Below are 23,195 nucleotides of genomic sequence, written 5' to 3' on the forward strand. Positions count from 1 at the left end.
ATAATCTAAGGACGCCGAAGTCTAGAGTGTGAGACCGTGAGAGCGCCTACTTAAGTATGAATATTCTGCTCGGCTTTACAGCAGCTGATAGGTCATAGGTATATAGTAGGTCACAACCGGCGCGGGCGCACAAACATTTTTTTTTATAATAATATCTTTGGTATCAGTACCTATTGCTTATAAAATTGCTCGGATTGTACAATATTTAAATTCGCTAAAGTTTTATATTTTTATTAGAATGCTATACATTTTTACAATTTTTTAAATTAATTTCAAAAAGCATAGACAATATGTCAATATGCGATTTGAACTATTGACATTTTAATGTGCATCAGTTGGTACTTGAGGCTGCCCCCCCCGGCAGCCGTCGCCCACCAGGTCTGAGCACACGCTATTTCCGACTGACAGTTGCGTGTGTAGAATAAAGAATTGGAATATTCATGTAAGTAGATTGTCGTTTTGTTGCCAAGGTAACAACGAACTAAAAGGAGCTAAGTTCTCTAAATAAACACAGTAAGTCAAGATGGTTCTATTAGGAGAAGTTTTTCCGAATTTCATTGCAAAAACAAACGTTGGAGAAATAGATTTCCACAAGTGGCTTGGAGACTCGTAAGTTTGTTGAATTTACTGCCGGTAAAAGTGCTTTTTATCATTTTTTTAATCAACCCTCATTATCTCTTGATAGATGGGGAATCTTGTTTTCACACCCGAATGATTTTACACCTGTATGCACAACTGAGTTAGCAAAGGTTGCTAAACTAATGCCAGAATTCCAAAGGTTGGGTGTAAAGGTCATTGCAATTTCATGCAATTCTGTTGACTCTCATCGACAATGGATTGAGGTAAACTGTTGTGTATTTGGTATGCATTAAAATTGTTTGGTACTGATGATTATATTGATTTTTTTACATTTCAGGATATTAAATCGTATGGAGAAATTTCAGAAAATGGATTCCCTTATCCAATTATTGCAGATGAAACACGAGATTTGGCAATAAATTTGGGAATGCTGGACCCTGCTGAATTGAACAGCCAAGGCTTGCCTGTGTCTGCTCGTGCAGTGTTTGTCATTGATCCTCAAAAAAAGATGCGCCTTTCCATATTATATCCAGCAACTACTGGCAGAAACTTTGAGTAAGAATTACCTTCTGTACAGTTTGTATCAATCATGTCAGCATTTACTAATTTTACAATTCATGTTTCAGTGAAATAATACGAGTCATTGAGTCACTTCAACTGACAGAGAAACATAATGTAGCCACTCCAGCAAATTGGAAGGTGATCATTTTTTTTTCTTCATGCACATTAAAAAACTTACAAGAAAAAAAAACTTTATGTAAAAATGAGTATTTGAAACTTTTCAGAAAGGAGAGCCAGTTATGGTAGTGCCTACAATTTCTGATGAAGAAGCCAAAAAGACTTATGGTTCCAACATGAAGACTCTTTCTTTGCCTTCTGGTAAGCCATATCTTCGTATAGTTCCTCAACCAACTGATTCCTGAAGTTTTGTGTTGGAAATATAAAATAATAATAAATACAAGTACGACTGAATAATTACATTTAACAGGATTTAATGTAACTTTTTATACAGAGACAAATTTAAAGTTGTATTTTTATGCTGTTTGAAATAAATTTTTTATTTAATAAACATTGATTCGTTGATTAAGTGAAATCCATAATTGCAAACAACAAAAGAAGCCATTTATTATTTCACCTAATATTTAATTCAAAGTACACTGCATTATATACACTTTTCCAAGTACACGTTTTTTTTTTCTTACAATAATATCTAGGCGAATTGTATAGTATTTACAGTTTCGTTTAACAGGTTATTACTAATTTACGTGTTTCATACTATGATTATACATTATTATGCGTAAGGTAGTTGATGTATATAGCAGCAGTTATACAAAACAGTCCCTGGTGAAAACCAATATGATCGAAAAAGGATAGTAAATTTAACAAAATTATATTTCGTCATTGTGACGTTATGTAATAAAGAATTAATTACCACATGAAGGATTACATCACAAATTAATATTGCCTGCCCTTGTCTGTGGATATCACGCGTTTGTTTCACTCTGTGTCCTGTTAATCACGCTCATTTATTTTATTTATTTTTAATTATTTAAATATTCATTTCACTATGTTATTTGAAGTTTTTCTTAGCAAAGATCAAGAATCACTTGTACGCGCGCGTTATTTTTTTTTTGATAAAAGTCTATTTTCCATTTCGGTGGATCACTGTTAAAAAGCTAGTACTAATCGTAATATGAATCAGACTAAAAAGTTCCGATTGGAGCACTCGATGCGCAATTGGTCGCAGCAAATTAATCGCTCGCTTCCTGCTGTTCAGTCTGCTGCTGCTGTTCTCCCTCGATTAGGCTACGGGCCTGTCTTTCCGCTGCTGCTCTAGCTTGTCTACCAGCACTGGAGCGCAAATTTTTCCTTTCAACCGGCGGCTCGGGATTCAGGCGCTTAGCGCCCCTTGCCTTTTTACTTTTACTGCAGGCTTTGCTATCGTCAGATTCGGCATCGGTACTGCTGGGAGCTTTGGCGGCACCCTCGGCAAACTTGGAATTAGCTCCTTGCGTGGGCGATGAGTGAGACTCTTCTGCGGCTGCTGGCTGAGACGAACCGGACTCGTTTAAGTCCTTGCTGCTGCCACTGTGAATGCTGTTGTTCGACGTATTGAGCGAGGCAGTAGGCTCAGGACTCAACGCTTTCATTGAGCTCGGTTCTAAAACCGACAAAGTTGCTTGGCTCGACGAGGCACTAGCTGCTGCTGTTGTAGCCGTCGTTGCGGCCACCGTCGTTGGCGTTATCGTCAAGGATGGCGATAGCGGTATTGGAGTCGGAGTCGAGGAGGGGCTCGGTCGGGACGCAGCAACCTCCGTCAACTCAGAGATGTGATCGATTTTCGGCGTTGGAGATCGAGAGGATCGGTAGCTCGTTGGGGCTGACGGCCGTGAAGGAGGTCGAGTCAGAGGTGGAGGCAGCGACGCAGAATCTTGCTGCTTTGTCAAGTCTTGTCGCGACTTCTTGACGATTGGCTCAAGGGTAACCTCGAGCGAAGGCGGCACCTGCCTCTCGGGGCTGCGCAACCGCTTGCTTTGCGATATCTGCTGCTCGTAGTTCCTAGTAAAGAGTTCGGCGCTGGTCTTGCTCAGCTGCTCAAGGGCCTCTTTCATTTCTTGCTCCTTGGTTTTGCGCTCGATGCGCGCCGATAGGTCGGCGATATCGGATAGCTCAATTGTCTCGGTTTGTGGTTGTTGTGACGAGTGCAATTTCTTCTCGGTGGTGCGACGACGATCGTCCGATGAGCCAGCAGTCGCGGCGGCGGCAGCTGCAACAGCTGCATGCAGGGCTGCATCTGTGTACTGCTGCAAGCTGAGTGCGGCAGGATCTAACGCGTAGCGAGATTTCTTGTCGGAGTCCTTGGCTGCACGCTTAAGAGCATCTGCGACGTCCCTAGCGTGCCGCGAACTCGAACTTGAAGACGACTTGCGTGCGGAGCCAGAGCCCGCGGCTGCTGCTGCGGCGGCTGCGGCAGCAGCGGCTGAGCTTGGCGGATTTAATAGGCCGCATTGGGCGAGACTTTCATACGCCGAGGAAACGCTGCCGGGTTGCATGGAGAAAGGATTTAGGCCGCCTAGCCCGAGGGGCGTGTAGAGCAGGCCCGGGTTCGGGAAAAAGAAGGGAAACGGCGAGCTTGTCGACAAGGATGAAGAGGTCGAAGTAGCCGGAGCCGAGGATTTGGCATTGCTCGACTGCGGCGGCTCCATTTTTGTGCGCGATTTGCTTGTACTGCTGGTGCTTGTCGAGTTGCTACTCCGGGTACCTGCGGAGCTAACGACGTGCGTCTCGGCCTGGCCACTTGTAGTAGCTGAGCTAGCTGAGGTTGCCGAGGTTGCTGCGGCCGATGCACCTAGAGCCTCCATGCCAGCAAGCGATGGCAGACCGAGTCCCGCAAGGTTGGCGAACAATGAGTTGGTGAGACCCATGTTACCAAGATTGCCAAGATTGCCGAGATTTCCCAGACCACCGAGCGCACCAAGATTTGGCAATCCTCCGAACGGCATCAAGAGTGGATTGTTCTTCGGGTCGAAGTTTCCGAGCGACAATCCCGAGAGTAAAGAGTTGTTGAGATTGCCTAGTCCGGGGAAATTAAGACCAGAGGCCATTGACGTGGCCACGAGATTCGCTTGATTCACTGATTGTTGACTGTTGGGACTTGGCATCATCGGCGGTCTTCCAGGGCTCTTGCCCTTGTCGCCACCACGGCCTCTTTCTTGTCCCGGCAATCGCTTTTGCAAGTCGTGCGGTAAATTACCGCGTTCCTTTACGAGTTCTGCCCACTTTGGATCGACGTCAAACATTGGATTTTCCATCAACCATTGTCCAAGTCGTTTCAACTGCGGAGCTTTACTTCCAGTTACCTGCGTCGATTAACCAATTTAAAACGTTATTTACGGGCAAAAATCCAGATTGTAGATATTTTTAAAAATAATTCTCTGTCTTACCTTTTTACCAGTAATCCTGTTGATCACAGCCACATTTTCTTCTCCGGTAAGTTTTTTCCAATCCAGTAAAGATGGATCGACCCTTGGTCTCCTCCTTCTTGGAGCATTCAGATACTCAGCACTTAGTTGTTCCGTAAGAGCTGTCTGTTCAGCCAGCCATTTATTTACTTTAGCTTCGTGTGAATAAGCACCGATCTTTGAAGAATACTCGGCGACTTTGTTTATTTCAGCAAACATCGATTCGTAACTCTTTCTATGACTACTTGATGAAGAGTGCGCTGCATTAAATGCCGCTTGTTGCTGCTGTTGTTGCTGCTGTTGCTGCTGGTGGTGATGGTGTTGTTGTTGTTGCTGATGTTGGTGCTGCTGCTGTTGTTGTTGCTGTTGCTGTTGCTGTTTTTTGACAAGTTCCCGATTTTGTTGTTCAGCTTGAGCAAGTAAAACTGAAAAGCTGTCTTTGTGCGAATGTAGAGATGGAGGTGGCAGCTGCTGATTTGAGGAAGAATTGCCAGAAGCTCTTGAAGATGGAATCGATGTTACAGTAATAGAGAATGGCTTCTGCGAAGTAGGAGGAGGGTTTGGGAGGCCAATTGGTGCAGAAGTTGGAGTTACCGTTACGTTGGGTGTGATTGTGGTTCCTTTTTTACCATGCTCAGGGTAGTGAGTGCTTTGTTGTTCTTTTTCTCTTTGTAAGCCCTGAACAATCTCGTCAAGTTTTCTTCGCTTTTTCTCTTTTCCTATGACTGGCTCTTCCACAGACTGTATATTTACAATAAGTATTAATAAAGAGTCATCATCTATCAAGTAGTTACATATGTCATTACAAAATAATACTTACGATATTTTTTCTTTTCACGAACTTGTCCAACATGCTATCCAATTTTCCTTTATTACTGTTAAGTTGTTTGGATTTACTAGGCATTGAAAAATCTTGTACTTCATTCATCATGTCTTTGTTGCTGGTATCGGATGTGGTCTTGGAAGTATACCTGTAATAAAATATCGAAAAATCAGTTTGACTTTGCCTAATTATTATTCGGACCACCGTCGCACTAATGAAGCTAGAATGACACATACCCAGATGATAAATCAATGGGAGTCAAAGTACTCGAGGTTCCAGGAATGATAGTTGGTTTTCCAGGTATTGTATACTTGAGATCAAAAGGTATAGCGGGCGCTCTTGCTTGCTGATGAGCTGGTGGTGGTTGTGATGATGCCGATCGTCTAGATTCATCAGATGGTAAATCTTCATTTATATCCCATGCAGAGCTGCTTGATAAAGCCGGCTTACCCAATTGCGGCGGTGGCTGAGATGCCATGTGCGTACTATTCAGTAGTGCATGGAGCTTAGCTAAATTAAAAATATTGAAAATTTATTAGCCACGCATAGAAAAGTTGATAAAAAGTGATTTAATGAATCTTTCAAATACCTCGTTCGGTCTCCACATCAATGGCAATATGCCTCTTGCGTTTCCTCAAGGCAGATGAATTATTATTGCTATTGCTCATACTACCAATATTAATATTACTAGTTGATGAAGACGAACCACTTGCACCACTGATGATGTTGCTCAGATTAATATTAGCACTGTTACTGCTTAGACTCGTAGACATGGAACGCGGTATTCCATGATCTGTAGTAATGGTTATAATTTCAGTTGGCTCTTTATCAATTGTTTCTATCTCATCTCCAGCCGTAAAGTTTACTGATACTGGCCATTCTTTATGCTCAATAGCATGAACGATGTGCATCAAACGAGCTTCGATCGCATGTTCCTAAAACACATACATTTTTGCGTTAAGAAAAGGCTATGATTAAATAATTATGTATCATCATGCAATAAAATGTGAACAAGTTTTAATACCTTTGGCCACTTGATTGAAGATTGGAAGCTGTGCGACAACAATTGCGCCACTGTAGGCTCATTGTAATCTATTCCTTTATCTCTCAGGACGAACGTATCGATTTGTGTCAAGCGTGATAATGGTTGAATTACTTCTAAATCTGGGAACATCGCCTTTAATTCAGCTGCTTTCATGCTACACTTGTCCTCAAGTTTAGGTACCGTTGGCTTCTCTTGATTTGTCTCGACTACTTTTACTGTTTGACTTTCTGAATCTTTTTCTTTTTCCTTTTCTTGCTCCTTTTCATTTTCTGTTTCCTTTTCTATTTCTGAGTCTTTTTCAACTTGTGTATCTTTTTCCTTTTCTTTTTCCTTTCCCTTTTCCCTTTCCTTTTCCTTTTCTTTTTCCTCTGGCTTATCTGAATCTTTTTCTGACTTTTCTTCTACCACCTTTTCTGGCTCTGTTTTATCCTCTTCAAGAGTTTTTTCTTCTTTGATATCGTCAGTTTTATCATCGTCAATAGTTTCACCATCAAGAGTAGCGTCCGCAATTTTTTCATCTTCTTTTGAGATTTCGAATTTAGATTTATCATCATTTTCCTTGTCTCTATCATCTGAACTTGTTTTATCAGGAACTGAAGTCTTTTCCAACTCTTCATTCTTACTTTCTTCTGTTTCCACTATAACGGACTCTTTGTCGTCAGTTTTATCAATAGTTTCTGCCTTTTCCGCATCTTTTTCTACCTCGTCTTCGTTTGCATTCTCACTTGGATTGTCAACTTTGTCATCGACTGCGTCTGGCTTATCACTTACTTTGACTTGGTCATCATTTTTCTTTTCGACTTCGTCAGTTTCAATCTTTTCCACTTTGTCTTCATCTGTCGTAGATGCTTTATTGTCAGTGCTTGCTTCCGACTCGTCCTTTGTAACAGATTCTTCATTAACATTCTTTTCGCTTGTTGTTTGATCTACTTCTGTTTCGGAAGCCTTTGGTTGTTCATCAACCTCCATTTTAGCGGGCTCTGCTTCTTTTTCAGCAGTTACAGGCTTCATAACTGTCGTTATAGTTAAACCTCCAGAAGTTATCTGCTTTTCTTCAACTTTATTTTCAGATTTGATGATAGTTAATTCTACATGACTTTTACCAACATCAGATTTTTTATCAGTTGTATCTTTCTTGATACCCACTTTTTCAATTTTAAGCGTACCTTCGCCTTTTTCTAGTTTAACTAGTATTTCGTCTTTATCAAATTTCAAAATGTCTTCCCTGTTTTCAATTTTAATCGCTCTTTCAGACTTATCGGACTTATTAACTTGGTTATCTCGATTTAAACTTTTTCCTAGCATCTTATAAAATGAAAAATCGGGATCGTTCAAAATTGTAATATCAGTTCGTCCGAGTCCATGTTTTGCAGCTCCAAGTAAAAGCTCTTTGTCATGTCTACCTGGTTGCCACCAATCAGGAGTATCTCCCGATGGTTGACACAAGCAAAGACGTTCCTCCAAGTGAGGATGAGACAATATTTCCTCTCTGATTTTGCTCAACAAATCTACACGATCTAGAATTTGTCTAGCTTTATTAGGATTCAGCGCGTCTATTGGAATATCCATCGAACCTAGAGTAACAATAAATCATGTACATAATGTAACCGTCTTTATTTCGAATACTTGTCAATGTGGAAATACATGATAAAAGATAACTTACCATCATCATCGTTTACTTTAGCACTACATGCTTTCTTACACATTGCTCTGAAGGACATGTAGTATTCCGTAAGATCAGCATCATTTTTCTTGTCAAATCTGGCTAAGCTCTTGAATTTCGTCCAGTCATATTGGGCCTTCTTTCTATCGTAATTTACTCCATAAGTGGACACAACTCGTAGGAATTCGCTCTCCTCTCGTTTCGTCCACTTGGCCTTTTGCTCTTCAATGCGCGTTCTTTCGCGTTCTTTTACCATTTGCTCCATTTTCTCTTTTCTTTCCATTTTCTGTTGGTTTGTAATGTAAAAATGTTATAAGTAAATAATTTGTATTACATCAAAAAAATATAAATTGAAAGTTAACTAACCAGTAGATACATGGCCAATTTTTGTAAATCCCAGTTTTGCATATTCAAAGGCGGTTCCATATTAGTGGTACCTTGATGATTTCCAAGTTTCATGTCTTGGGAAAGTTTACCATTGTTGGACAAAATCGATGTTTTCACGTCATCCTTCTTATTAATGTTTCGCTGATAGGATGTAATAACACGTCTGAGACGTGTATTAAGGTCAACCACAGAAGGCCAGGTCTTTTCGTCGTCAGCAATGATTTCCAAACCATCGTGACTAGTACCTGCAGCCCCAGCATCTGCATTGGAATTTTCTCCCTTGTTCGATACACACGGTGAATCAACCATTGAAAATTTATCGGGATCTTTGCCCATTCCCGAGGATTCTCCTTCTTCAAGTTCACTTATATCCATAGTCAAATCATCCCTAAAGATAAAAAAGATTTGTTTGTATATTCCAAGATTTAATACTTAGATTTACTATTTTAATCATCATCATCATCATCATCATCATCATCATCATCATCATCATCATCATCATCATCATCAGCAGCAGCAGCAGCAGCAGCATCAATAATATTCCTACATTATAATCTAATGTTGTTATGATCATTACTGTATTATTAATTAGTATAAATATTGAAAAGTATAGAATAGAAAATAAAATTGTCCTTGAAAACCCTTAATTTTCTAGGCAATACGAAATTGCGAGTCTTCACAGATATTTTTTGATGATCCAAGTGTAAAAAGGCTTACTTTTTGTATAGATTATAGAAACTATTGTCAAATAGTGCCAAATATAGTATACATTAAAGTTGAGACATAAAGAAGCATGTATAAGCAAGCATTTTATTGCAACTGGTTATTTAGTTTGTAACCATTACTAGCATTGATTGGCATGATATGCAGTTTAGTACATACATAAGTGAAAATGTCAAGCAGATGTGTATAAAGCGTGTAGTTAGCATGCAAACGCGCTGACATCGAAGTAGTATAAGAGTATATGTGAGGGAAGAAAGACCATGAATAACGTTTAAAAAAAAAAGCTTTACTCACTTTGGTTTCTCGCTCGGGGAAGGGAGAGGACAGCACGTAATGAAAGTAAGCGAGGGATCGCTTCTCATCTGGTCGAAACTCTCATAGCCGTGCTTGTAGCAGCCCACGACTAACGATTTGTCACATGTAGAATCCCACCACTTGACTGGCTTCTCTGGCAATTGTGGAAGGTTTATCGGCAACGCACTGTAGGGCGGTTTCATTTACAATTTGCCGATTTATATTAGCCAATAAGTCTTAATTAATTATCAAGACAATCATTTTTTAAATTACTTTTTTTTTTTTAATTTTGATGGCAATGCGTTTGATAATATCAGAATTGAAATTCAAGTATAAATAAACAAAATAGAAGCAAACGTAAAACTGATATTACCAAACGAATGGTAAAACTCTTGCCCTCTGACACAGTGCAATGCTTGGTTTCCTTCTTACCGTGTCATCCTGACAGCGCCGAGCCATATTGCTTCCGGCGTGGAGTCTTACTTTTATTCTTATATTAAAATAAATGTCTATAATGTATGTGTATGATGAAAAAGTATGGATGAACTGAATTTATTAGTAGCCAGCAAAATCAGCGACGCTTTGTAGCTATAAGATAAAAACTCAAGTTGTACTTGAGAACATTCCTTATACAGAAACACAAATCCCAGGGGGTGAACAAATACATTGCACATGCAACTGTATAAGCGCTGTGTAAGCACATATGTGAGTGCACAATGTCTTGCGCGACAAATCATTTGAAAATACGTACTATAAAAGCCAATACAACTAATTTTACTGACCTGACGTGAACACCGTCGTTGATATGTTGTACCAGATCTCCTATGATTTCATGCTTGATGTAGTAAAGCATTCTAACTCGAAGTAGTACCCTGCGATTAAAAAAAATTATATAGATAACTTTATTTCAATGTAATAAAAAAAAAGAAAATACAACAATGAAAATACTAACTTATTTGCATGGCGACCCAAGTGCTTTTTATAATTACTCTCTAAAAAGATATCCCCATCATATTTCTCAGCGTGACTCCAATGATTTGGATCGCTTGGACCGTTATTATTAACCATAGATGAACCTCTCGTTTCTCGAACTCTGCTACTCTTTTTCTTCTGTTGCTGTCTACTATTTCGATTACTGTTTCCTGCTGTTGCTTGTTGATTCATAGGTATGGTTTTAACTTTTTCTCCATTTTCGAGAGGAGTTATAAGATCCCATATGAAATTTCGTATTTTTTCATCTCCTCGGTAGTAACGTAGACAATATAGCAGTATGACTCGAGCGCAATCTTCAAGGTCAGATTCACGCCATCCTCGTCTTAATTGACTGTGTTTTAGAATTTCTTCCCAACGACCCCAGCCAAAAGTCAAAAGTCCTCGTTCCACTTTAAAGCATTCGCTGCGAGCCCAATTACCATAGACCACTTCGCCTTCGCGAGGTACGTATTCATCATAAAACTTGCGCGTTTTCTTATTGAATTTGTCTTTACTTCGCTTTTTGCCTGTTTCAAGAATAATAAACATTTTAATTGTAATTGCATGATTTTTGCATCAGTATTATGATATTATTATTAAGGTCACATTCACGAGAATTGATGAGAACGATACAGGGGTAAAATGGAAAATGATCAGACATGCAGGGAACATACCTCTACCTGTTAAACCGCCACCGGTAGTTTCATCATCGCTATCATCGGCCGAACTATCAAGCTCCGACATATCAACTACGGATTCATCATGTCCATATCGTTTTATTTGTGTTCTCCGTCTAGGTTCAGAAATTACCAAATCTTCTTCCTCTTTCCTTTCAGTTGTGTCTATCTCAGCTTTCTTGGCCCATTTTTTCCAAAAGTCAGGATCATCTATATTAATATCTGATCTGTTTGATGAGCATGCAAAGCTAGCTTTTGAGAAAGTCGATCCTTTTTCCGCTTCGATTGTGATTATCTGTCGAGTGAAAATAACGTATATACGATAAAATAATATGTATATATAAATATGCAAATGATTGCAAAAAACAAAAGAGATTTTATGAAAAACAAATCCAAGTGAATAATGCATACCTGCGTTCTTCTCGCTAAAATCAAATCAATATCTTCCTCGCAAAATTTGTCACCAGCATTATCATCGTCCATAATCGCACCGTAAGCTCCTTTTTTCAGCAAATCTTCAATTTCTTTTTTAGTTAATGCCTTATTACTCGGATCTTTACCTCCTTGACTCGTATTCATAGATTGTAAAATGGCTTTATCCAATCCAAGTTTCAGAGATGCTTTGTCAAACATTTCCCGTTCGTACGTGTTACGGCATAACAACCTGTATACTTTTACCATCTTTTGTTGCCCTATCCTATGACACCGAGCTTGCGCCTACAAATTAATTCGTACATGTTGAATAAAATTATACAAGTGTAAACGTTAACGAGCATTGTGAGAGACCTGTTGTTCATACCTGCAAATCATTTTGAGGATTCCAGTCACTGTCATAAATAATGACGGTATCGGCAGCTGTAAGATTAATTCCCAAACCACCTGCTTTGGTACACAAGAGAAAGACAAATCGATCAGAATCTGGTTTGCTATAACGATCTATAGCAGCTTGTCTCAAATTTCCACGAATTCTTCCATCTATTCGTTCATATGGATACCTAGCATTAACAAATAACAAACACGTTTTAAATATATACTACAAAATCTACCAACAAAATGAATATCTGCAAGTATGCTTGTAATGCTTACTTTTTGTAAACTAAATAGTCTTCTAGCAGATCCAAGCATTTGACCATTTGACTGAATACCAGAACACGATGACCACTAGCTTTCAGTTTTGGTAATAGTTTGTCAATAAGTACCATTTTACCAGAACTATTAATTAAAGCTTGGTAATAAGATTCAGAATCTTCCTTTTCATGTTTATAGTCAAGTTGAATTTGATCTTCTGCTCCATTAAGTAGAAAAGGATGAATGCAACATTTTCGCAGCTCCATCATGGTGTTCATCAAGTTTGGAATATTAGCTGAAGTGGTTCCCTTCGCAAGAAACGAGAAATTTCTCTCAAGTATGCCTCGATAATATTTTTTCTGTATATTGGTTAGTTCAACTTCAACGACAGTTTCTTGTTTTGGAGCAAGTGATTTTTCGACATCTTCCTTTAGCCTACGTAGCATCATTGGCTTCAAAAGAACTTGTAATTTATGCACTTCATCTTCACTGCTCAAATTACCAAATTCTTTTAAGAAAGCTTCGCTACTAGAAAACTGATTTGGTTCAAGGAAGTTGAGCAACGAAAACAATTCATTCACGTTATTTTGCAATGGTGTTCCAGACAGAAGGACTCGATGTTCTAAATTTAATTGCCTAAGACCCTCAAGTAATTTGCAATTTCTATTTTTCAGCCTATGAGCTTCATCTATGACGCATAGTCTCCAGTTATATCCTTTAAGTTCGTTGAAATCAGTAATAATAATCTCAAAAGTCGTTATAAGAACATTAAATTTGATAAGATCTTTTATCTGTTGACCCTTGTCATTTTTGTAGTACACTTCATAATCAGATATCATGTTCCGACTTGCAGCTCTGTAAAAGAAAAAAAAATGGAATATTCAAGTTGTGCTTGAACTATTAAGAATTAGATGCACTGAAATATTCGTGATTCAAATACATACGATCCGTGATAAACGATTACATTCATGTCAGTCCACCCTTCAAATTCTCGTTGCCAATTAGGAATGGTTGAGAGAGGAGCAATTATAAGAAATGGTCCTCGAATACCATACTTGTATACCTCATTTACAAATGTCAAAGATTGAATCGTCTTGCCTAGACCCATTTCATCTGCTAAAATGCAATTGTGGTTATTATACCACGAAAATAAAAGCCAATTTAATCCTTCCAATTGGTATGGTCTCAAACTGTTTCCAGCTTTATAAACTGGAGATTCGTCCAATTTCACCCACTGGGATGGCATTGGTTTTTTCTTGGGCTGCAACAATTTAACAAAAATATTTTCCGATTTTCATTAAGAACCAATCAATAACATAAAAGATAAAATCCATAAGAGATAAAATCAAGTAATCGCGTCGTACCTTCCATTGATCTTTCGGGGGTAGCTTATTAAATTTATGGAATTGCTCAATTTTTTCCGGATCAACATCCTCTTCCAATTCCCAAGTTGAATCTTCATATTGAAGAGATCTCCATTTTACTAAGAAGTGCCTGACAGTTTCTCCAGTAGTTGGGTCGGTGTGTATAGCTTCATCTAGAACTCTATCAACCTCTACAAAGTCAGGATTAAACGGATCATCTTCAGTCTGCAAAAGATATGTGCATGAAGTTTAGTATTTTTAAATAACTCGGATTGGCCAGGCCAAAAGAAATTATGTGTGAATAAACATTGTAATTCTTACGTTTTCAAATATATTTGTACTTTGCTGCATTTTCTGTTTAAACCTCTTTAGTTTAGCTTGTATACGTTTGTCACCTTTATACAATTCTTCTTCTGTCCTCCACTCACAATGCAAATAAGAAAAATTTCTATACTTGACAAGGTACTCTTCAACTTCAACCATTTGTGGTTTTCCATCAGATGCAATAGTCGATTCTACTTTGGGAAGTAAACTCTTATTAGTTTCATCAGTATCATTTTCCTCGTTCTTTTCATCACTTGTAGATTTCTCGGTTTTATTCTCATCTGTTTCTGATTTTATCTCAGTACTCATGTCATCCGTCTTTGCTTCTTCTTTCAGGTCCTCTTTTTTAGCACTCATTTCATTTTCTATATTACTCTGATGTTTTTCTGTTGTTTCAACTGCATCTGCATTCTCTTCTTTGTCGTCATCTTTTGCTACAACATCGTCGTCAGCTTTCACAGCTTCTTTCTCGGAATCGATGTTTTCAGATTTTTCTTTATTAGCGCTTTCTTTTCCTGTATCAGACGCAGATTCTTCTTTTGATTTATCCAACTCATCTTTCTTTTCTGCATTCTCCTTTGCAGCATCATCTTCAGATTTTTCTGTTTTTACTTCTGACACTGGAGGTTCTGGCTTGACTTCTCGCTTTCCCATTCGCGAGCACAAAATATGTTGAACGACCATTGAATCTTCATCAGTAGTATTCTAAAAGAAAACGTGATTGTATGCGTATTACGAATAAGGTATTTGTAAATAAATGAAAATTTGCTTGAATAAATATATACTTACAATGTATACAAAATTTGGTTTGTTTGGCCCTATATCACCTCCTTCAGTGGGCTTTTTATCAGACATTGGTTTTGTTGCGTTACTGCCATCCGTCTTTTTGCCTTGAGAGTCTTGATTGGGCAATTCATCATCAGAAAAGCGAAGCATAACATCATCAACGTATTTTTTTCGGTGAGTGTTTCTTGCCGAACGTCTTTTATTGTCGTCAGCTTCCGGTGACGGCGGTGGTGTCGCAGCTAATTCTTCGCCATCCGAATCAGGTGCAATGCGACTCTTGCGTTTTCTGTTTCGAAAATTAAGATTGGGTTAAAAAAAGAAAATAATTTTTTTCTCAGAATGAATTTAACAAAATATATTTACTTCGGACTTCTTGAAGATTTAGAGGAAGAACTTTTGCTAGGCCTTTTCCGACTAGGAGTTTTTTTCTTAGCGGGTGTAGGAGTATCCGTTACTTGCTCATCTTGTGTCTCTTTCTTTTCGCCATCGTCAGTAGTTTTTTCAGATTCCGATTTCTCGTTAGATTCATCTTTAGTTTCTGTTACTAATGGTTCTGTAGTTGATGAATCTACTTGTTCATTGTCTTCATCTAGCGACAAGTTACTCGAATTTTTTTCTGAATCTTTGATAGCAGTTGAATCAGATACTGCAAGATCTTCATTTTCACACTTGGAGTCATCGTCTCCAGATTCCGATTTGGCTTTTCTGGAAAAAACATGAGGAAAAAATTAATGTACAAATCAAGAATCAACAATACTACAACTGCTGTTTATGAAAGCATGGATGATTTGTCATAGTAATTCAAATGACTTACTTTCTATTGCGCTTGGGTGTCGTTTCTTTGCTGTCCTTCTTCTTCTTGCTTTTGACCTCTTTAGAAGTTTTAGGCTCCTTAGCTTTTGTCTCTTTCTCCTTCTTGGTTTTTGATTCTTTAGGTTCCTTCGGTTCTTTTGGCTTTCGTGGTTTTCTTGGGGGTCTTGATTTTTTGCTTTTAGTTGACCATTCTTCCTCCACATCACCACCAGAAGAGGGTTTCATGTCATCAGCAGAATCTGTCACGCTGTCCACGATATTACTGCTATCTCCTGGAGTGACTAGGTTGTCAGAAACGGGTTGCTCAGTCTGTGTCAACGGTTGCGTGACAATTGGAGCGACAGCTTCCTTGTCAGCTTTCTTTCTATTCTTTTTCGATCTCGATGTAGCTTTGGTTCGGCCTCTGCCAGTTGTGCTTGATACTTGCGGGCTGTCTACTACTGCTGGTGGCGAAGTAAATAATGGAGTTTGCAGAATACACTGCGCTCCACCATTGCACTGTTCGGTCGTTTCATGCTGTTGAAGAGCTTGAAGTTTTTCTTGCAAGTTAACGATTTTTTCTTGAATCTCCGGCGTCGGCGGCATGCAATACAATTCCTGCAGTTGTTGCTGCAGAGCGGCCCTTTCTTGATGATGAGTCACTGGAGCAAGTGGATTTGGAAATCCGGCCGTAATAGACGTCGGAGTGCTAGTCGGTGACATGTAATTTATATTGGTCATGGCCGTGCTGTTAATTACAGCGTTGGGATCGCTTGGCGGATACAATTGGGTCTGTTGTTGCTGCTGCTGGGATCCAGCGATCGTATCGGCAGAAAATACATTGTTAGTTTTGTTATAATCTCCAAAATTAGTTTGCCCAGACGAAACAGTCGACTCCGTACTTGCAATTGTTGTGGCCGATATATTACTTTGAGCAGTCGTCGTCAGTTGCTGCTGGGAAGCTGGTGGCGTCGCTTCGCCAACTCCAGTTGATGCAACAGTACTAGCCGGACTTGGAGTATGAGCTGGTTGACTGGGTACTTGGCTCGACACCTGATTTTGCGATTGGTCAATCTGATTCTGAGCTTGAGACGACTGATCTGGAATTTGAGTCTGGGGCGATTGACTTGCCGATTGATTCGTATGACTGGACAATAATTCATTCGAGGATTCAACTTGTGACGATTGATTTGGAACTTGACCACCCTGCGCTTGAGCCGGCTGCGATATTGGATTTGCAACCTGACTCGAAGATTGAATTTGTGTCGATTGATCGGGAATCTGTGGCTGAGTGGGCACTTGCTGCTGCTGCTGTTGCAATGGAGCAGTGGCCGTAGTATTACTCTGTGATAATACGTTTACCTGCGGAGTTTGCGATGTGTAGGTTTGAGATTGACTTTGTGCTTGTGACGGCAAGACAGCCTGTGTGGGAGACTGTTCCAGCGCCGCAGTCTGGGGCTGTGTTATTTGGGCGGCCTGCGTTGTTGATTGGGATTGCTGTGAAGGAATATTTTGCACTTGATCAAGATCACTTATTCCAGTAGGAACTGCTGAAGATGCCGGTTGTTGAGAGGACTGGGCAATTTGACCAATTTGAGCTTGACTTGTTTGAGACGTGGGTATTCCTAGTCCCATATTAGCTTGAGGTACCGGAGATTGCGATTGACTAATGGATGGTTGTTGAGAGTTCGGAGGAGATGAACATACCGATCGTTGCTGCTGAGGTTGCAACTGTTGTTGATGTTGTTGCTGTTGTTGAGCAGATTGTATTTCCGTTGGCTGGTCGACGTTTTGTGTATCAGGTATCGTTTTGCTCTCTACATTAGTCATGGAACTTGGCAATGACAACGAATTAACGATGGACTGTTGCTGTTGTTGAAGTATTGGCGACACATTACCGCATTCAATACTTTTGCTTGTACTAGAAGCAGGCAAAGATTGCACAGGCTCCATGTGACCTCCAGTGATCGAAGAAGATTCTGAGGAGGCATTAAATTGAGGACTGCTATGTAGTGGACTCTTCCTTGGCTGATGAGTCATTAAATCTTGATTGTTCAGTAACTGACTTGATTGACTTGATTGCTGTTGATGTGGTTGATGGAGTAGTTGTTGTTGCATCTGTTGCTGCTGCTGTTGCAACTGTTGTTGTTGTTGATGCATTTGTTGCTGATGAAGATGGTGATGATGTTGCTGTTGGTGTCCTAACGATTGATCCGAAATGTCGGTATCCGATACCGAGGGCGGATGTGACAGAGAGTGCACGGAAGGTTGAACGATTTCGGTGGGCTCTCTCGTTGCCTCAACTACGTTGTGGATGTTTTCGTTTCCACTCATGGGATAAAGCGAATTACTTGGTTCCGATACAGCAGGTGGTAAAGACTGTTGTTGTTGTTGTTGTTGCTGCTGCTGCTGCTGCTGATGCGTGTCCAGCATGCTTCGACCGTCATTCAAGCTCATCGTTGGCCTGATTTGCGCTGCTTGGGGTATTGGCGGTTGCAGTTGAGGTTGGGGTTGAGGCTGTGGTTGATGTGGCGTCGGTGGCCATTGTGTAGGCATTGGCATTCGCGGCCCCGCCCCCGCCATTGAACCCATGGGATTTTGTGCAGGTGGCTGCGGCAACGTATTTGACGCATGAGACATTGGTGGCGGTCGAGACTGGTACTGGCCATAGTCCTGTGATGGAGTGTTAGGATTCGCGACGCCTGGTATGACCATCTGTTCGAGGGCTTGTAGTGTCGTTTGTTGTGTCGAGGAACCCGAGCTCATCGGCATTGAAGTCGGTGGACAAGGAGAGACGGACACTGGTTGAGATTGCTGTTGCTGCTGATGAGGCATCTGCTGCACGTGAGGGTGAGGCGATAGTGTACTTGGCTTGGCCGGGGACATTATTGGCCTGAAATCATCAAGAACAAACGCTTGTTACCAATTTGTATTACTAGCGAAATCAATGTTTGGTACATTGATAAAATGAGGCATGCCGAGATTTCATGAGCAGTTTATTTACCTTGGAGACATTTGTTGTTGTACAGCGGGAGGTCGCGGCGACATCTGAGGTCTGGGAGACATTTGTGGAGATAGTTGAGGGAAAGCTGCCCTATATTGTGGGCTTGTTGCATGTTTTGCAGGACCGTATTGTGGCGTAGGCCCTGGATGTTGAGGTTGATTAAACATTTGTGAAGTGTGATGAGGATACTGCGGATCTATTGGCTGCTGTGACTGTTGAGGCACAGGATGTGGTTGCGCATGTTGTGAATGCTGTGCATGCTGCGAATGCTGTGTGTGCTGGGCATGTTGACCCTAGAGAAGGAATGTATTATCACGATTAGACTAGATGTGAAACAACTGGTGGGAAAACAAGAGATAACATTTGATTGAATAAGTATTGCCTACCATAGGTGGGTACTGTTGATGCGAGGGATGAGTCTGATGTGTCGAATGGGACGGATGGTGATGCGGTGGCATCCTCTGCGATTGTTGCTGAGGTGGTTGTGGCTGCTGCTGCTGGTGCATCGAGGGTCCAAAGCCCAGGTAGCTCGAAGAGCTATACATAGACGCAGTGTTGCTGGCCTGCTGATAATGCTGCTGCTGCTGTTGCTGCTGCTGCCCCACCATATGCTGGTAAGCATTGCCAGAGGTAGCAGGCTGCATAGACTGATGTGGCACACCCATACCACTCATCATGCCCTGCTGAGAGGAAAAGTGTTGCTGCTGCTGCTGGGCGAGCTTCTGGTTCATACCAGGCTGCTCCTGCTGATGAGGATACTGGGGCATGTGCTGTCGGTAGCCCCCTGGCTGTGGTATCATGTGATTGTAGTGCCTCTGCATCTGAGGATAGGCATTACTCTGACCAGGCCAGGGTTGCATGCTCGGCTCCATGGGCATGTTGGCAGCTCTAGCCATGGGATGCTGCTGCTCCATCGAGTACATGTTGTCCGAGTAGTGGCCCGGGTACTGGGCCTGCGGCTGGGGTGGGCCGCGCTGCTGTGGTCCGGCTCCCTGGGGTGGGCCGATACCCCTGGACTGCCCGGGAAAACCGGCGGGAGGCATTCCGCTGCCTCTCTGAGGACCGCCGCCAGGTCCACCGCCGCCGGGACCGCCGGGTACGCCGGGTACGCCGGGTACGCCGGGCACACCGGTACCGCCCCCGGGTCCGGGCCCGGGACCCGGCTCGAAGCTGCTCAAATTCTGGTTAAACATGTTGCGCTGCTGCTGCTGCTGCTGCTGCTGTTGGGCTGCTGCCGCCGCTGCTGCCGCTGCAGCTGCCGCCGCCGGGCTCTGCAATGGATTCGCGGCTCCAAAATCAGATCCACCGAAAGACGTTAATTTCTGCAAGGGCGACTCTTGAGTAATGCCGTAAGGTTGGCTAATGTAATTGCTCCCTGGTCCATTTGGGCCACCAGGATTCGGAGCATCTCTCGATCCTACAACGGAGTTGCTTGGGTTTGTCGGGTCAAAGTGATCATTCCCCCCAAGATCAGGAAGAGCATCGAGCATCGATCCACTGACATCTTCGCCGAATAGGTCGTACGAGTCCATGTCTTTACGCTGCACTCGTTTTCGCCTCCTTCTCGGGCTTGTGGGAGTATCGAACAATTGTTTCTCTTATCGCTAGCTTCCCCATTATTGGTTCTTCTCTATGTCGCCTGCTGCTGAAAAAGAATCAAAGAGAGCTCGATTTAGAGAGGGCCGGAGACACGCGAGGCACACTGCAGCAATCTCGCGTCATAGTTTCGCGCAATCAGTCGCCGCATCGATAAAGCCTGCTTGTAAGAGTGAGAGGAGGTGTATCATGTACGGGTAAAGTGAAAAAGAAGAAAAAAGAAACGAGAGAGAGAGAGAGAGAGAGAGAGAGAGAGAGAGAGAGAGAGAGAAACATCTCGAACTGCTGGAAGTTTCGAACAAGCACCAAAGGGGAAAAGCTATACGCTTATGCTTCGATTCCTCATAATCGATATAACCTTTCCCCTCAGAGGCTCGTCATGGTCGTCATAGCTGGAGTGTCCGGCTGCTGCAGCATCCTCTCTCGCGCGTTTGATCAGTGTACAGCAGTAGCATCGCAGCAGCGGTGGCGGCGGCGGCGACGATCGATTTTCAGGTTCAGGCCGGGCTACCTACAAATCCTCTCGCGCTCTCTCTCTCTCTCTCTCTCTCTCTCTCTCTCTCTCTCTCTATATATATATATATATATATATACACATACTCTATATATGCATAGCTTGGCCGCACAGTGCATTGCACGCAGGACGAGGACGCGCATATGTATGGGTACCTACTAGAGGGAGGATGAGCGAGAGAGAAGGATAGACTATAGGCAGCAGAAGCAATAAAAGATGGAGAGGGAGAGAGGGAGAGAGAGAGAAAGCAGCGCACGACGCCTGCCTGACGTAACAAACTAGCTAGCTATACATACTCGAAAAATGCCAGAGAATTTGAGCGATGATGATCCTTACTGTGTATAGAGATGCTAAGTTCGCAACGTTAATAATCGGGAGAAGCTTGTCTTGCGGAGTGGAGCGATGCCGACGCAGTCACGCCGCTCTCTTCTCGTGTTCACGCACGGATACACGCTTGTGTGTCCCGAGACGGCTCGATATTCCCTTTTCCCTGCGAGCGCTGCTAGCGGTGGCGGCGGCGGCGGCGGCGGCGGCGGCGGCGGCGTACGGCGGCGTCACTTTTCACCTCGCGATTCCGCACCAAGGTCGCCCCGCGCGCCTCCGGAACTCTCTGCTCTGCTGTCCAACCGCACGCACGAGCCGACTAGAGAGTATACAACCGAGTGTCCTACGATATATCCACGCGCGGCCAACAGCGGCGGCTGCGGCACGAGTACATGGGCGTCTATATCTATATATGCGCGTGTACAGCGAGAGAGAGAGAGGTGAAAGAACGCCACAGCCGCTTCGCTCGCGGGCCGCGACTCTTCCAAGTTCCAGAGATCTACTCGAGTTGTTATCCCTCTCTCTCTGTTTCCCTATATACTACAGCTGGGTATGTTCTCGGTCTCTCTCTCTCTCTCTCTCTCTCTCTCTCTCTCTCTCTCTCTCTCTCTGGCTTGTGCGCTGGTGCGCGCGCGCGTTCTACTCCTCTTTTCCCTTTCGGAGCAGCATTCGAGCGTTCAAGCTCGTGTGTGCCCCATCCTTTTTGCCCACGCTACGCGCGCGCCCACCATCGACTACTATACGGCTTTCTCTTTTCTCTTTTCGCGCTCCGTTCTCCCTCTTCTGGCCCTGCTTCGAAACGAAACGAAACGTAGCACCTCGTCCGATGTCTTGCTCGTCGTCGTCGCCGTCGTACCCGTCCCGAGAATTGGCCTCTCTGTCCTTCCTTCCTCTCTCTCTCTCTCTCTCTCTCTCTCTCTCTCTCTCTCACTCACTCTCTCTCTCTCTCTCTCGCTCTGCTCCTCCTGTCCCCACCACCACCGACGCCGCCACCGCCGCCGCCGCCGCCGCGGCTGCTCCGATATCTCGCATCTTCTGATTATACTACTTATCATTACTTTTACCTTAACCCTTTGCTGATTTTATTTTTACCAGATATTACCTACAAACAGAGGGTCGCACTATCCCCTGAGCTCGTTCGATTCGAAGGTGTGCATGTATACACTCGTGTACAGTAGGGTACGAGAGTGGAGTACTCCCTACACTGCTATATACTACGACTAGCTACTTTGCTTACGTCCGATCTTTTCTTATTGTCGAACGCTTGGATGCAGCTGCTGCGCGGCTTCTACCCGTAAATTTTTCTTGTTATCTCGGTGTCCATTTTGTTCGGTTAATTACTAAAGAGGCGACGGGCGTTGCTGCTGCTGCTGCTGCGACTGCAGCAGGTTACAAGTACACACAGCGACATACTTTCGGTGCGCGATTTTCAGACTTGAGGATTCCTCCGAAAATCAGCACTTGGCAATTGCATTGATCCGAAAGTGATCGGAACGTGCCCCGATACTCGAATCGATCACTCGCGCGAAGCAGTGGCCATAGTACTGCCCGAGTTTCCGAATTTCCTTGAGCTTTTCTTTTGCCATTTTTTTACACGACAGTCTCGTCTGGTTACGGCAGCGGCGGCGGCGGTAGTAGTGGCGGCGACTGACCAACCTAACCTATCGCTCAGTTTTATCTATCTCTCTCTCTCTCTCTTTCGGCCGCAGCTCGTATCTCGTAGCATATACCCGAGATTACACTTGTAGTGGCTATCTAAACACTATACCTACTACGAGAGGGTTGATGCGATGCACATGAGAAGAACTTTAACGGTTAATGTTACGGCCTTGTGTGCGCGAGTATAAACAGTAAGCCAAGACGGGCTAATCACACATTGTCGTCGGGATAGAATGTAATACAGAATTGCAAGCATTACCTTTTTCTAGCCAGCTCCAACAGCCGAGAAACAAACATCCGTCCTCCGTCGTCGTGTGAGGGAGGAAAGAGTTGGACAGCTTTTCTTCTCCTTTACTTTCGACGGCCCGACGGGTTTCCTCTCTGCAAGAGTTAGCCGGACCGATCACTGCGGGCCTGTCGTGCGAGACTCTCGAGAACGGTGGAGTCAGCAGCCAGCAGCGCAGGCAACACTAGCACGATATATATATATATATATATATATATATATATATACGTATATATACGCGCGCATATATATACGTATTCCGCGCGCACACACTGTAGCACGGACACGCACACTCACACAATACACGCACCAAGTGGAGACTCCCTTTCTCTTCAAAGTCTTGTGCTCGTCAG

General features: G+C 42.7%; 2 protein-coding genes across 8 annotated transcripts; one reads left to right on the forward strand and one right to left on the reverse strand.

Annotated features, from left to right (window-relative positions):
• The first annotated feature begins 4 nt into the window (after positions 1-4).
• Positions 5-1,648, forward strand: LOC100117827 (peroxiredoxin-6). The gene is made up of 5 exons (XM_008203875.4): positions 5-609; positions 686-842; positions 917-1,134; positions 1,206-1,278; positions 1,365-1,648. Exons 1-5 carry the CDS (start codon positions 524-526, stop codon positions 1,500-1,502), a joined length of 672 nt encoding a protein of 223 aa, XP_008202097.1. The 5' UTR covers positions 5-523; the 3' UTR covers positions 1,503-1,648.
• On the reverse strand, positions 1,555-23,026 carry LOC100119051 (chromodomain-helicase-DNA-binding protein 7). Of its 7 annotated transcripts, none has more exons than XM_008203876.4 (24): positions 22,816-23,026; positions 18,850-20,105; positions 18,464-18,756; positions 15,482-18,352; positions 15,031-15,372; positions 14,671-14,953; positions 13,879-14,586; positions 13,558-13,782; positions 13,138-13,454; positions 12,212-13,048; positions 11,925-12,120; positions 11,537-11,842; positions 11,123-11,420; positions 10,429-10,975; positions 10,259-10,348; positions 9,477-9,662; positions 8,439-8,847; positions 8,073-8,358; positions 6,389-7,983; positions 5,954-6,299; positions 5,601-5,874; positions 5,362-5,512; positions 4,524-5,282; positions 1,555-4,439 (listed from the first exon to the last, which is right to left on the reverse strand). In XM_008203876.4, exons 2-24 carry the CDS (start codon positions 19,993-19,995, stop codon positions 2,331-2,333), a joined length of 14,574 nt encoding a protein of 4,857 aa, XP_008202098.2. In that variant the 5' UTR covers positions 19,996-20,105; positions 22,816-23,026; the 3' UTR covers positions 1,555-2,330. The 7 variants fall into 7 exon arrangements, with proteins under 7 accessions (XP_008202098.2, XP_008202102.2, XP_016842562.2 ...); XM_008203880.4 differs by having other exon boundaries at positions 1,680-4,439; positions 11,129-11,420; XM_016987073.3 differs by having other exon boundaries at positions 1,680-4,439; positions 18,850-20,108.
• Positions 23,027-23,195: the final 169 nt, after the last annotated feature.

This window comes from Nasonia vitripennis, chromosome 2 (assembly GCF_009193385.2).
Source record: "Nasonia vitripennis strain AsymCx chromosome 2, Nvit_psr_1.1, whole genome shotgun sequence".
NCBI lineage: Eukaryota > Metazoa > Arthropoda > Insecta > Hymenoptera > Pteromalidae > Nasonia > Nasonia vitripennis.